Genomic DNA, 14,611 nt, shown 5'->3' on the forward strand with positions numbered 1-14,611 from the left:
GGACAATTTACTCTTTATTGATTAAAAATGAAGAAAACATGCAGTAAAATACAAAGTCCAAAAAAAGGAGGAAAAAGTTGAATATTTTACATCTTCCATAACCTAGCATACATCATAAGGAGGAATCTCCACTTATTGGTACATCATTATTCTATCCTCCAGATTATTAAATATTATCAGCTGGCTCTAGGATTTGGTTCAAAACTTAAGCAAAAACCCAAACAAATCCATTAGTCATTTAGAAAGACCAAACATTTCACAAATAGCATTGGCACATATTACTTTGTGCTATAGTTAGTCCCTACTCCAGGGACAAGGGGATCCTGGGACCTAGTGACAGAGGTGCACTCTGAACCAGCATTCCTAGAAAGGAGTACACTCACTCACTAGGTTACGTGCTGTTCCACCTGGGCAGTTTCTGTTCATGTATTTTCTCAGTATCACTGCACAAGCCAGCAAAGGGAGTCTACCACACATCATGCAGAAGAAATAACACTGTCCTGGGACATGGTGTCTGTCTTCTAATTCCTAGCAGGGCAAACAATGAACTGAAAAGAAGGAGAAACCCCAGCCCAATTCTATTTGCCATGACTGCCCCACTGCAGTTCACAGGTAATGATGGGCTAGAGAAAGTGAACAGGGGATAGGCTGCTGCTCACTCCCAGCTGGGCACCAGACCATCTCCACACAGAATGCTAGAACAGAGTGATACTACCACCCCTTGGATTCATAAATAAGTAGATTATGATGGGTTTGTTTGAAACAAACAAACAGAAAGACTCTAAGGTAAGCCACTAGTCTTGTGTCAAAGAGGATGCTATCTCTTTTCTATACCTCATTCCCACCTCCCCGTCCTTTTTCCTCTCCATCCCCCCCACAAAAAAAAGAAAAAGAAAAGCTAAATATTTTTCTAGCAAGCTGGTCAATCTTCTTTTCTCCCTTCTGGTTCAGCAGGCTCCCTCCTTTTACCAAGACTGCTGGGACACTGAACTTTGGTGTCTGATTTTCTCACCTACTCTCCTCCCAACTCCCATCTGAAATTCATCCCCTCTTCCTCCCCAACATCCATCTCTTTCCCAACATGCCTTTGCACCTAGGGCAGGTGAAGAAAGCCCATGACTAAAACCAAAGGCTCAGAATGAAACAAAAGGTGTGACAAGTTATTTGTGGGGAAGGCTTTCAGATATGTTCCAAGAGAAAATAAGGTAAAACAACCTTGTTCATCAGACCAACACTTCTGGAAAGGGCTTGAGTGATTCTGTAAAGGGCAACTCTCCCCCTTTCCAGGGACCCAGAGCCCATCTTTGTGTATCTTTTTAAGGCCAGATTGAGTATCCCACTCATATATAAAACTCGGCAGGGTTACTAGCAGTTAGACAAAGACTATGAAACGGTAGGAAAAAAGAAAAATCAACCTCACTGATTATTCACATATTGCATTATGAGTGCTCTTTTTAAACCTAAAGAATAATTTATATTATTTCTGTAGAAAATCAAATGAACACTGTCTACTCATAAAACCTAAAGGTCACGGCACATGTGGTTTCACTTTCCATCTTGAGTTAGCTTCAGCACACAGAGACCCCCTCCAAAGGGTCAGTGCAGGAGAGCAGGCAGAAGGCAGGCCTCTCCGGCCCAGTGTGTGTCTCCTTTATTGCTGTAGAAATCTCAGCCTTGCATACCCATTTCCTCATGACTTGGAGGCCAGGCAAACTGATTTTCATGGGAGGATTGAGTTTTTCTTCAATTTAATATTTGAAAATAAATACTTCTCCAATGATATGAATTATGATTTTCCTGTTCAAAAACCACCTCTTGCAAAAATTCACATTTACAAGCCATTACTCGATGTTGTCTGTAAAAACAATCCAAAGTTCCACTTTGAAGGATCCGATGGCTGAAGTTCGGCTACAGTCAGATGTTTTGCACCAGCTGAAGTTAAGGCTAGCAACCCTTTCTGGAGAGAGCAATGAAGAAGGGGGTGCCTGAGGGCAGCTTCAGCAAAACGCTTAGAAACACCATGAACAAAACAAGAACACAGTTTAGGCTGCCTCCATCTGAGGCTGTGCTTTTTCCTAACAAAGGTTGCTAGAATTCACATCAGGTACAAAGAAAAAACACTAAATTAAATTCTCTGGGCTCCAGCTGAACAATCAATTCTACTTCAGTGGTAAAGAGATATCCTAAGATGTCCATATCCTGGCCGGTGTGGGGGAACAGGCGGGATGAGGAAGCCCGATACAGCTGCTACTTTTCCACCTGGGCCATCATTGGAGTAAGGCAAGAATGAGCTGACAGATCTCCCTCCTGGGTGTTGAAGCACGTGGGCCACTTCTCAGATGGAGGAAGACAGGGGACATATGAAGTAAGTTTACTAACGGAACTCTGGGGATGCTGGCCACTAGTGATCCAACTTTTCTTTTCCTGTGGGAAAAGGAGGAATGATGGCAGGAAGAACATAAAGACTTCTAAAGCTCCTAGCCGGGAGGTTTGTTGCTGGGTTCTTTGGCAGTAGTGGGTTTAGGCCAATAGAAGCAACAGAGATACGCATGTGTGGAATCTCCTTAGGCCGCCTCTTCCAGGGTTGTGGTTTAGCTGATGCTGAGCTGGGCAAATCCTATCAGTTTACCATCATCAGGAATATCCGAGCCTTCGACACCAGATGCCTAAGAACCAAACAAAATGAGAAACTGTGATTATTATAAACAAACTTGCAGGTAGCAAATAAAACTGACATGGGATAGTGGGAAGGTAGGCAGTGGGCAACAGGTCCCTAGGATACAAATAGGAGACTGACGAAGGTATTTATTCCAGAAAAGAAGGGGGCTGGGTAAACAGCTAGAGTCAGACTGGCTAATAGTTTCTCTTATGAATAGCCAAGGGGCTGGGGTCAGAGGTTTCCTGGCATGGACAGAGGAAGAGTGGCCACTCAAAGGGAAACATCAGCCCAGGGCACTGGGGAGGCTAAATGAACACAATCCACCACATTTTAATATCCTCATCACTCAGGGCACATAGAAGCTGGTCTGGAGAAGCTGCCAGTGTGTAAAAGGCAAGATGTTTTCATAAGGAAGAAGGGATGAGTACCAGTTTGAAAGTGACAGATCGATTTGACTGAGGTTCTTCCACAATTTTCTGCAAATTAGCTGCCACTGTAATCATACAAACAGAGAAGGTAATGAATGAGAAGTTACATAAATCCACTTTCAACCGTATTTTAAAAGCTTAAATGGTAGTTAAGAATATGCTCTGTACAATCAAAATGGAAGCAGACAGATCAAATAATCACTCCCCAAATGAAAGTGTCTTTTAAACTGATTTCTAAGTAGTACACCTTGAGCCACTGTCAAATTAACTTTCTTTAAAATGTTGTATTAAGGTAGGAAAGACATGCAGGTAAAAGAGGTATGATTTCCTGATTTATGGATCAGAAACCCCAAGGCCAGAAGTCAACAAACCAGCCTGTGGTCTGTTTTTGTTCTCCGGCAAGAGAGAAAAAACTAAGAGTGGTTTAAAAGCGACAGACACTGTACATGGCCCGCAAGGCCTAAACTATTTACTATCTGGTCTTTCATGGAAAACTGTGCCTAAGGACATGGTCTTTTCCTTCAGTAACAAGGACCTGTGGCCTCATTGGGCCTTCTCTCTTCCTTCCTGCTTTTCTAGGACTAAATCTCTAATGACTTTTGTTCAACTTGGGCCACAAAAATTAGGTATCCAAAACAGATCAGATATGACCAAGCTTACTTTAACCTGTTACTTTTGCCATAATTTCTATTAGTCTCCTAAAGACCTTGGGTGTGCTTTCACTTACTATCATTGGAAGTCACAAACAAACTCAGAGGTGAAATTTTGTGTGTGTTTAAGGAACTATCCCATTACCTATAATTTCAGCAAAGCCAAGAACCATCAGACCTACTCAGTGAAATTAAAAACCTGCTTTTCTATGTACTAAGTATACAGAGACACAGGAGCACATGGGCAGAACGCAATGGAGTTACCTATTACTAAATCCCTTCCGTCGACCAGGCCAGCAGAAATGAGTTCCTGAGAGACACCCTCCGCTGTATCTGCAAGGACAAAGAAGACGGTGCTCTGTTTTTTGTGCATGCTTGACACTGTTAACGCTCACAGCTCATGTGGGTGTCAGTGTGCCATGCTAAGCCCAAGTTGGCTGCTAAATCCACAGAACCAAGAAGGCAGGCAGGGTCTTCCTCCCAAAGACTTTTCCTACCACTGGGATTATCTGAAGTGAGGAATTCTCACAGATCTAGCTAGAGGGCAGAATCTGTATAAACCAGGTGGCAAATATCTGGTTTATACAGCTCAATGTAAAGATAACTTTCTAAATGGTGTAATGTAGATGGGTTCCGGCCCAGTTAGAAAAGCACCTGACACTGATGTTGCAGAGGAAATTCCTATTTTCAAGTACAATCCTGGACTGAGCTCTCAGAGCTCTGAGACATGATGTTGAATACTGAGCATCTCTCGGGCTAAAAAACCAGAATGATTTATTCTCAAAAACTGAGGCAACAATTTTTGTCTCAAAAAATTTTTCTCTTCTCTTTGGGAATCATACTTCAAGTTTTTTACTAAATTCATTTACTTTTTTATTCTGGTGGGCTTTTCTTCTTATCTAGTTATCCCAGGTGGTACAATCTGAGCAATGGGTATAACTAGAAAGTAAAAAGATGAGGATAGAGTATCCCCAATTAACCTCATCTTCAACCAACTCAGTAGTACTGGTTCCCAAGGGCTTGAAAATGAGCACCTCAGAGGGAACAGGAGGACTGCTGCGGAGAGCGTCCACACATTCACACAGGCAACCAGCAATTTGAATTAATTCCTGAAAATGTGATGTTGCCTGGTTTTTAAAAAGTAAAACTGGTAACACCTCTGTACACCTGCATCTTTTCTCTTTAGTGGTTAGTTGCTGATAATAGTGAGACGGCAAGAAGAATAAGCATGATACACAGAACAGATACTTGCTGGCTACTCCCCAAATTAGAATCCTGAGTAATAAAGGCAAGAAACAAAACATGCCTTGTTCAAGGTGAAGTTCGACAGCCAGAAACAGTACATGACAAGCCTCAGCTTCTGTCTGAGGAGAGAGGAGACTGCAGACCTTGTTTCTTTACCATCATGGAGGACAACCATGTATAAAGCAAGAACTCTGGATTCTGACAGATCTGATTTGAATTTCAGCTCTACCTCTTTCCAGCTGTGTGACCTTCAACAAGTTACTTTGCCTCTCTCTAAGTCTTGATTTCATCATCGATAATATGGGGATAATAATTTTTCCTTAGTAGGCTGCTGTGAGAATTTAATAAGATAACGCTTAAGACAATGCCTGGCCTATACTAAGCTGTAAAGAGCTATTATATATTTATTACTGTTTGTGTTATTATACAAGGTTTTCTAAATGTGTTTAGTAGTCTATGAACTGCATTTTTATCTCACTTATATGCTCCCCAAAACCGGGAAAATTTTTATTATCCTTTAAAAGCAAAACTTCACAAAGGACAGAAACTTCACAACACATTTCACTGAATCACAAATTAGAAGCTATTTTGTTTTCAATCCGTTTGATGCCTCACCTCTCCCAGGAGTAAATTCAAATCGAATATCATTTAGTTCTTTTTTGGAATTCCTATGAAAGAAAGCAGAAGGCATAAAATAAGAATTTCTAAATTTATGCAAAGAGATTCTGCCAACATGTATTAAGAAAGCTGTGCCTCAAGAAAGACTGTTTTGTTCCCATAGATCATACGATGTATTCAGATATGTTCACACTGCAGAACTCAGAGCAAAACCAATTTAGAATGACCATCTAGTTGACCTACAACCCTTTGAATCTATGTCCCTTAATGATCAATATAAAAATTTCATGCCTTTGAGTAGATTCTTATATGCCCACTCCCATCCTTATTCCCATTAAGAACATATAAAACTAAGAGAAAATTGTATGAGCACAGGGAGGTGTGATTAAAATTATACAGGATGCCTTTTTCATCCTTATCCGCATTCCTACATGCCCACAATTCATTGCCTACCACTGGTGATCAGTCTTGGCAGACTCATAAAATGAAATACACGATACTCCCTCAAATTCCATAGGAATTCAAACAATATATGGGAGATGGGGATAATAAGGAAAAATTTTAGAAGTAGTGTTTATATAGGACTTAACAGATATGCAGGATTTGGGTAGGCAGAGAGGATAGGGAAAGGAATTGGGTCCATACTGATAGCAGAGTTAATACATGACTCCAGAAATTCAAAAATGACTGGTGAGGTACAATTACAGTGATGACCACACCACGTACTGAGATAAAGCAGGATCCCTGGAGGTTATAAGGTTTAAAGACAGAGAAATGAGAGCATTATATCTAAGGGCAGATATGCCTGCTCACTTATGACTCAAATCTATTTTATATAAACAATGGAGAGGGTTTACTTCTATTTGAAGAATAATATACTTGAGGATGTTACTGAAATTGTGCTTAAAATACAACTACCCATCTCAAATATAACCTGCCCCAAATGATCTTCCCTTGCACTGCGTTCTCTCTACACAGGTACATACAAACTTATACTTCTGCATGTATACACTACCTGAAATTTGCTTTTAGCTGTGTAAGTACATAGTTCAAATCAACTTCCAACCTAGACTCGATTATTAAGGGAGTCATTTAATTTTCTCTTTTCTCAGTATCCATCTTTCCACAGTACCAAAGAGTGCTATACATAGTCTGTGCTTAATACATTTCACAATAATTTTCTTAAAGTGTTATTCTTTACGTAGAATTAAAACAGCATGAGGTTGTCAAGACATCCTAGTAATTCAGAATTTTTGAGATGAGACCAGGTATAGTGAGTAGGCTTCTGTAAAGGAAAGGTAACCAAATCTGCTTTTCACATTTATGGCATAAATGCATTGCTCCTGGTAGCCGGGAGCAATGAGATTCTCCTTACCACATTCTCTTAAATTGCTCTTGCTGCCTCTATCTCCAATTATGACCTTACCGAAAGATGACTAGGAATTCATACGTGCAAGGGGAATGAGTTAATGGTAATGCAGTGGAACTCTTTTTAAAAAAATGTTAGTTTTAAAGGACCTGAGTTGCCTCAAGTGATACTTTAATACTAATTTTTTTTCAAAGGCATTTATGATAGAAAGAGACCTAACTAGAGCAATACAACAGCCATAGTTATTCTGACAAGAAAGCTCTGGAATTTGAATCCAGCAGTGGTAGCGGTGGGGGAGGCGGGGGCAGGGGGCAGGGAATTAAAATGAACAGATTGCTACCTACGGTACTTCCTGCTAAACAATCTGTCAGGACCTCTCTATATGTTCCCACCAAGAACCACCAATTTAGGGTACTGGCTGCAAAACAGAAACAGACTACAAAAACATTTAGAAGTTTCCTTTTAATCTTCTAAAAACAAGGCCTTTATTTGACCTATCACAATCAAAAAGTCCTCCCCTCTTGGGTTAGTTGATCTCAGAGTCCATGGTGCTTACCTGGTCACAATTACAAGACTGATCTTCAGATAAGCCAGTTAGTGCTGCTCCCCTAAAAACTGTTCCTCAATTACAGGCTACACTTCCTAACCCGAACTAGCTACACTGCAAATACACAAACTCATCATCAATTAGCATAGAAACAACTAAGAGAACATGTGCATCAGTTAGTCACAACACCGTTGACATCCAGGTCCTCACACTGTTGCTATTATTTCTGAGGAAAATAATACACCGTGAAGCAAACAGAGCTTCATGCTGGAGAACATACAATCCTATCCAGTTACTCTCAGGCACAGACTATTACAGCATATGCAGAGTATTCAGAAAACAAAACAAAACAAAACAAAAAATGTCTACTTACCTTAATCTTAGTACTAGACTAATTGGGATCTTGGTTTCTTGTGAACCTGATCCTGAAGACAAAGCCTAAAAAGCATTGAAAGGTATACAGTCATTGCCTGAAACATTAAGTGGGGAGGTGACTAATGGTCATTGGCAGAGGAATCATGTACTTGGCAGCAATTTTCTTCATCTCCAGCTAAGGTTGTACTAATCCCCAGGGCATTCCCTGCTGGAGGAGGACATGCACTCCAAGGCAGCAACAAAAGCTGAATGTCAGTTTAAGTCCAACACAACGAGAAAGACAATTCTCAAGCCCAGATGAAATTTCACATATAGCCACATTTACATTTTATATTTCTGAGACCCCTGTTCCCCTCTACAAGACTGAAAAACACGAAGCTACGTTTCTCATTTTAAAAAAATCTGCCAGTGCACCATATGGCAATACAAAAGGTAGAGCCTGAACCAGCAGCCCTTCAGGAATCCATCCAACCTATACATAGGTTCCATCTTTTTACGGCTAAACTAATCCTCTCTGAAAATTGTACAGCTATCGCTTGCTTATGGGAGGACATGCATTCAATTTAAGTTGTTTATAAAATGAATCTAATTTTTCCATCAGTTTTCCTAAGACAACTGTATCTTTTCCCATATGCAGGACAGAGATGGAAAGCTTGAGGGATGAAAAAGTTAAACAAAGTAAGTGCCATGACTAATTGGAAATGCTCAAAACAGTGATCTCCAAAGGCAGAACACAAGATGATCTACTGGGGTGCAAAAGAAAAAAAAAATCAGACTGTTAATTTCTGTTTCTTTTCATCTAAAACTTTAGACAAGAAAATGGCATTATAATATTTAATAAATGAATGGATGCTGAAAGTCTTACTTTAACCATGTACCATAGGGGCCACATGTTGTATGCAGTGTGTGAGGTTTATTGAAGGGAGGGTAGGAGTTACACAGCATGTAGTAGCCCACTGCAGGGCCTTCATTCACTTGGCTGCTCTTAATGAAGTATGATTTGATAAAGTTTGTGTGCACCTGGATAAATGAGTTTACAGATTATAACACCCAGACTTAACAAACCAACCCTCACAAAATTGACAAATAACTTAGAAGACTAATAGAGAAAAACCATAGATAACAGAGTATTAATAAAAAGTATAAGCCTGAGTGAACAACAAAAATAGTACAGCCATCAATTCTCCTAGTCTCTGTTGAACTTCATGAACTGCATTCTGAAGTTAAATGTAATAATTATCTAATACAAAGCTGACAAGAAATTAGCCCAAAATTTTTGATGTTTGAAATATTTCCATCATTAACTTATTCTGTTGCGTAAAAACCTGCATGTGATCCTTGTAAAATTCTCTTACCTGTACATGCTTAAAAATGTGAAGACAGAATTTCTAACTTGTTTCAAAATCTACCAAGACATTAACCTGATTACATTACGTTGTGCTCCATATTAGTATCTGCTCTTTTCATCTACCCAAAGGAATGACCATGAAAGCATATCCCCGGCTTCACCTGTGCTGTTTTTGCTGGCTCTGCGGTGGGTGGGAGAGAGACTTGAGTTGGCTGTGTAGGCATCTGCCCAGCTGGCTGAGGTAGATGAGCAGAGATCTGTTCTGGAACTTGGAGCAAAGTACCCACAGGATCAGTTGTTGGAAAAAGCTATAACAAAAACACACATACAGTGCTTCTTAAGTTGTGTGGAAAGGGAGGCAGGTCTGCTGACAGCAAGTGCAGCCTTTCAGGGTGATATTTTCAAAGTAGTTTCTGGGTAGTGTACAGGTTTTGTGTCTACTCCGAATACATCTATTCCAAATGGAAGTCAAATATTTTTAGGCTTTTAAACTTTTAACAACTCTGTGAGGTATAATTTATATTCCTCTACATTTATCCACTGTAACTATACAATTTAGCGATTTTTGTACAATACATAGAATTGTGCAACCATCACCACAATCATTTTAGAACACTTCCATCACCTCCAAAAAGTCCTCTCGTGTCTACAGTTAGTTACTGTTTCCACACCCGGCTATAGGCAACAAATGATCTAATTTCTATAAATTTGCTTTTCTGGGTACTTCATAAAATGGAATCAGATAATATATAGTCTTTTTTATCTGTCGTCTTTCACTTTGCATTATATGTATTTTTAACAAAATCTATTCCATTCCTTTGCCCAGCAAAACAGCACCTCCAAAATACAGATTTAAATATGTAATACAAAATTATAGAAGCTATATTTTTCCATGCATGGGGACTTTGTATTTCTTACAAAGACAATCAACCAATAATTCCTTAACATATCTGAAATGCATTTTAAAAGTGAATGTGATGCTTTAAAACTAAAAAAATATATTTTATATATGTTATTCTATATGTCTGAAATAGTTCATAAATTTTAATTATGTAGTTTGGGGGGAAATGACTGACTCTGAGTATAAAAACAAGTTAAACATATTCAAAATTATGCAGTTAGTTGGGGGAAAAACGATGCAATAGCCAAAATGTAAAGTTGAAAGAGAAAAAAATTCCAAGAGTAGTAATAGAGGTCGAATAGGTGATATTATATAAGCAAAATCAAGGAGACAAGGAATAAAATTTTGTGTTCATTTAACTTCATACATAAGAAGTCGTAAGTTACAGCCGGGCGCGGTGGCTCAAGCCTGTAATCCCAGCACTTTGGGAGGCCGAGACGGGTGGATCACGAGGTAAGGAGATCAAGACCATCCTGGCGAACACGGTGAAACCCCGTCTCTACTAAAAAATACAAAAAACTAGCCGGGCGAGATGGCGGGCGCCTGTAGTCCCAGCTACTCGGGAGGCTGAGGCAGGAGAATGGCGTGAACCCGGGAGGTGGAGCTTGCAGTGAGCTGAGATCCGGCCACTGCACTCCAGCCTGGGCGGTAAAGCGAGACTCCGTCTCAAAAAAAAAAGAAGTCGTAAGTTACTCATTGGTTCTAGATTTTTATAGAAAAGTAGGCCTTTAAGAGTACTTTTGAAAATGTTAATTATTAATGCTATTTCAAAAGACTATTTAGCTTCCAAATTGTATGTACTTACATTTATCTGTAGTAAAGATGGAAAGGATATATTTTTAAAAGTAATGAGAGAATGCACAGGAATTGGAACCCTTGTTGATGAGCACGTAAAATGGTGCAGCCTCTATGGAAAACAGTATGATGGTCCTTCAAAAAATTACAAATAGAAGTACCATATACCCAGCAATTCCACTTCTAGGTATACACCCCAAAGAATTGAAAGCAGGGTCTCAAAGAGACAGTTGTACACCTATGTTGACAATGGCATAATGGACCACAGCTAAAAGGCAGAAGCAAACCAGTGTCCACTAACAGATGAATAAAATGTGGTATGTGTACACACACACACACACACACACACACACACAATGGAATATTATCGACCCTTAAAAAGTAAAGACATTCTGACATATGCTACAACACTGATGAACTTCAGAACATTATGCTAAGTGAAACAGACTGGTCACAAAATGACAAATACTGTATAATTCCACTTATATGAGGTACCTAGAGTAGGCAAATTCATAGACAGAAAATAGAATGGTGGTTGCCAGCGACTGGGGAGAATGCAGTTACTGTTTAACAGCCACAGAGTTTTAGTTTGGGAAGATAAAATAGTTCTGAAGATGGATAGTGGTGATGGTTGTACTACAGTGTGAATATATTTAATACCACTGGACTATATACTTGAAAATGATTAGGATGGTAAATTTTACGTTATGTGAATTTTATCACAAATGTAAAAACAAAGTAATGAGCATGAGAATATGAGTATGCAAGAGTTCATGTGGAGATACTTAGGCAAAGGAACAAGAAGACTAAAAATAAAAACTAGATAATCTGTAAAATAGCCTCTCATTCAATTTCTGAGAAATCAAGTATTAGTCAACATAGGTTAAGTTAGAAGTAACAAATAATCCTGAAGTGTCAGTGGATTAAAACAACAAAAGTTGTTTCTTGGACACACTTTAAGTCTATCTCTCGCCAGCAGGGGCTAACAAGCTCGGTATCATCCTCACTCAGGAATACAGGTCATAGTAGCAGGAGTAAGGAGACAAAGGGAATCATGAGTGGTTCTTACTTCTGCTAACATGTCACTGGCCAGAGTAACTGACATGGCCATATGTAATTTCAAGGGACAGGAAAACGCAATTCCCTTACCAAGAAGAGGAGCCACACATATAAGTGAACAACAGTTCTAATATAAGTTGACAGATATCGGCCTGTTAATATGTGAAAGAAGTAATTTGTTTTTACTCTTAATACAGTTCTATGTAAACAAATGTACATAATCACATACAGAAATGTACTTTATATACAAAATAAATGAAAAAAAGGTTACTTTTTAGCAAAGAGGAAAAAATAGAATTGGTTTAAGAGCAAGAGATGTGTTTAAACCAAATACTGAGCTCAGAATGAAGATGCTGCCAGAAGTAAGACTGTATGACAGAATAGATCATAGAAATGATTGTTTTCCACCGGTAATGAGAACAGGGAAACCAGCCCAATAAGAATCTGCTTAACAGGATTTCCTATCATATTGACGCAGTAACCACAGAAAATAGAATTTATTTCACAAGAGAAGCGGCTGAAAGAAAAAAATTCAAAAAGGACAGGTGGCATATGACAAATTCACAAACAAATTAATGCAAAAAAACACTACTTTTTAGCAGGGCACAGTGGCACATGCCTGTAATTCCAGCACTTTGGGAGGCCAAGGCAGGGAGATTGCCTGAGCCCAGGAGCTTGAGACCAGCCTGGGCAACATGGTGAGACCCCATCTCTACAAAAAACAGGCATGGTGGTGTGTGCCTGTGGTTCCAGCTATCCAGGAGGCTGAGGTGGGAGGATCACTTGAGCCCCAGTAGGCCAAGGCTGAAAGTAAGCTGTGATCGCACCACTGCACTCTAGCATGGGTGACAGAGTGAGACCCTGTCTCAAAAAAATAAATAAATAACTTTTCATTTCAAGTAGCCCAAGTCAAAAATAAAAATAAAAAATTCACAAAATCAAGAAAGCAAGGAAGAACATTCTGAGCCCTTAGGCCAACTTTTAAAATTTGATTGGTATAAAGTTGCATTCCCATTTAAGCACACATATACACAAAAAAAAGTGCTTAAAATTGAAACCAAAACAAAAGCACATATACTTTAACAAGGATTCAATAATCACAATTACTTACCTCAGAATTTGATATTGATTCTTTCACTCGGGGAGACTAAAAGAAATACAAAAAGGATGGTTGTTAACTCACAACTCAGGTTACTTGTAGTCAGTCCCAAACTGCAAGTGATGTTAAATGCAAGTCAACTCCATTTAATTCTGATCCATATATTAACTCACCAGCAAGTCTACTGAAAGTTTTCTGGAAAAAATAACTGTCATGATAGTATTGTATTTTTTGCCCAGGTAGCCTGTAACAAATACATCAATGTACTTATCAATTTTAAAATTCTGTATTTTAAAATTGTAAGCTTTATAAGCATACATAATGGGACTGTCACATTCTCCAAAGTAAAATCTTTCTACAAATGGTGAACATATTATGTATATAAGATCCCAGACCAAACCTAAACTTTTAAGCTAATTATCTAATACATTCTCAAAGCAGAGTAATTCTGTTTACAGGCTTTAATGGAGAAAACTCTTGAGCCAAAATTGATCTGAAAGCTGCATGTCAACAGTCTACTATCCTTACTCTTGGTGTCGGATATTCAGGAATCTGGTATGTAAAGAAACATGGGTGGTCCAAAAATAAAGCACAGACCACTAGCAAAAATAAAGGCAGTGGAAATAAAACGATACTTGAGGTGAGGTCTCAAATATCTGATGTAAACCACATTTATTAGGAAATGACCAATTATAATCCGCCATATGAAAATTTAAGCTGTTTATTTGGTAAAATAATAAAAGTCAGCAGTAATTCTGGATACAGGCACTGTGGTTTACCAAAAAACTTACCTCTAAACAAATAACAATTTATGGTAAATTCTGCCAACAATGGACTTAGTCAGAATATGTCAAAGATCAACTGATGGTTTTTTTTACACTTTTATCACCATTTCATTAAGGAGTAATTAAAATTCAGGTAATAGCTAATGTAGCATACCAAGTAAGTGGCCAACCCAAAAGGTTTTTTTTTAAAAAAAAAAAAAAACAACTTTGTAAATACTGAATTCATCCAGACTACAAGAAAAAAAACTTGTGTAAATAATTTCAAACTTAACAAAAAAGGTGCTAGAATAACAATACAAGAACATAAGTATACCCTTTACCCCAATTCATTTATTATTAACCTTTTTTCCCCTTATCTGCTTTATCATTTGGGTGCTCACTTTCTCTTTCTTTCTAAATATATTTTTCCTATACCATTTGAGAATAAGTTGCATATATCATGGCTGTTTACCACTTAATACAGAGTGTACATTTCCTAAGAATGAGATGTTTTCTTATATAACTTCACACTATAGTTCTCATTAAATTTAACATGATATAATACTTTAATTTATAGTGTAAATGTCAGTTGACACTAATGTACTTTGTAGCCTTTTGTTTTTCCTCCAGTATGGGATAGTCTAGGATCATGTATTGCAGGTAGTTTTCACGTTTCTTAGATTTTTAAAATCTGGAACATCAACATTTTTGGAAAATACAGTCCCTCCACTCCCACCACCTACTTTATTTTAAT

General features: G+C 38.4%; 1 protein-coding gene across 3 annotated transcripts in view; it reads right to left on the bottom strand.

Annotated features, from left to right (window-relative positions):
• OXSR1 (oxidative stress responsive 1) overlaps positions 1-14,611 on the bottom strand; it is a 90,635-nt gene continuing 76,024 nt past the window's right edge. Inside the window, exons 13-19 of one of the 3 annotated variants that reach the window (XM_025376985.1) lie at positions 13,106-13,141; positions 9,401-9,547; positions 7,890-7,954; positions 5,598-5,650; positions 4,002-4,070; positions 3,088-3,152; positions 1-2,666 (exon numbers count right to left, since the gene is read on the bottom strand). In XM_025376985.1, coding sequence (XP_025232770.1) covers positions 2,592-2,666; positions 3,088-3,152; positions 4,002-4,070; positions 5,598-5,650; positions 7,890-7,954; positions 9,401-9,547; positions 13,106-13,141 — 510 coding nt within the window. In that variant the 3' untranslated portion in view covers positions 1-2,591. The remainder of the gene's footprint in view (positions 2,667-3,087; positions 3,153-4,001; positions 4,071-5,597; positions 5,651-7,889; positions 7,955-9,400; positions 9,548-13,105; positions 13,142-14,611) is intronic. The other 2 variants (XM_025376986.1, XM_025376987.1) reach the window with 2 other exon arrangements.

This window comes from Theropithecus gelada, chromosome 2 (genome assembly GCF_003255815.1).
Source record: "Theropithecus gelada isolate Dixy chromosome 2, Tgel_1.0, whole genome shotgun sequence".
Taxonomy (NCBI): domain Eukaryota; kingdom Metazoa; phylum Chordata; class Mammalia; order Primates; family Cercopithecidae; genus Theropithecus; species Theropithecus gelada.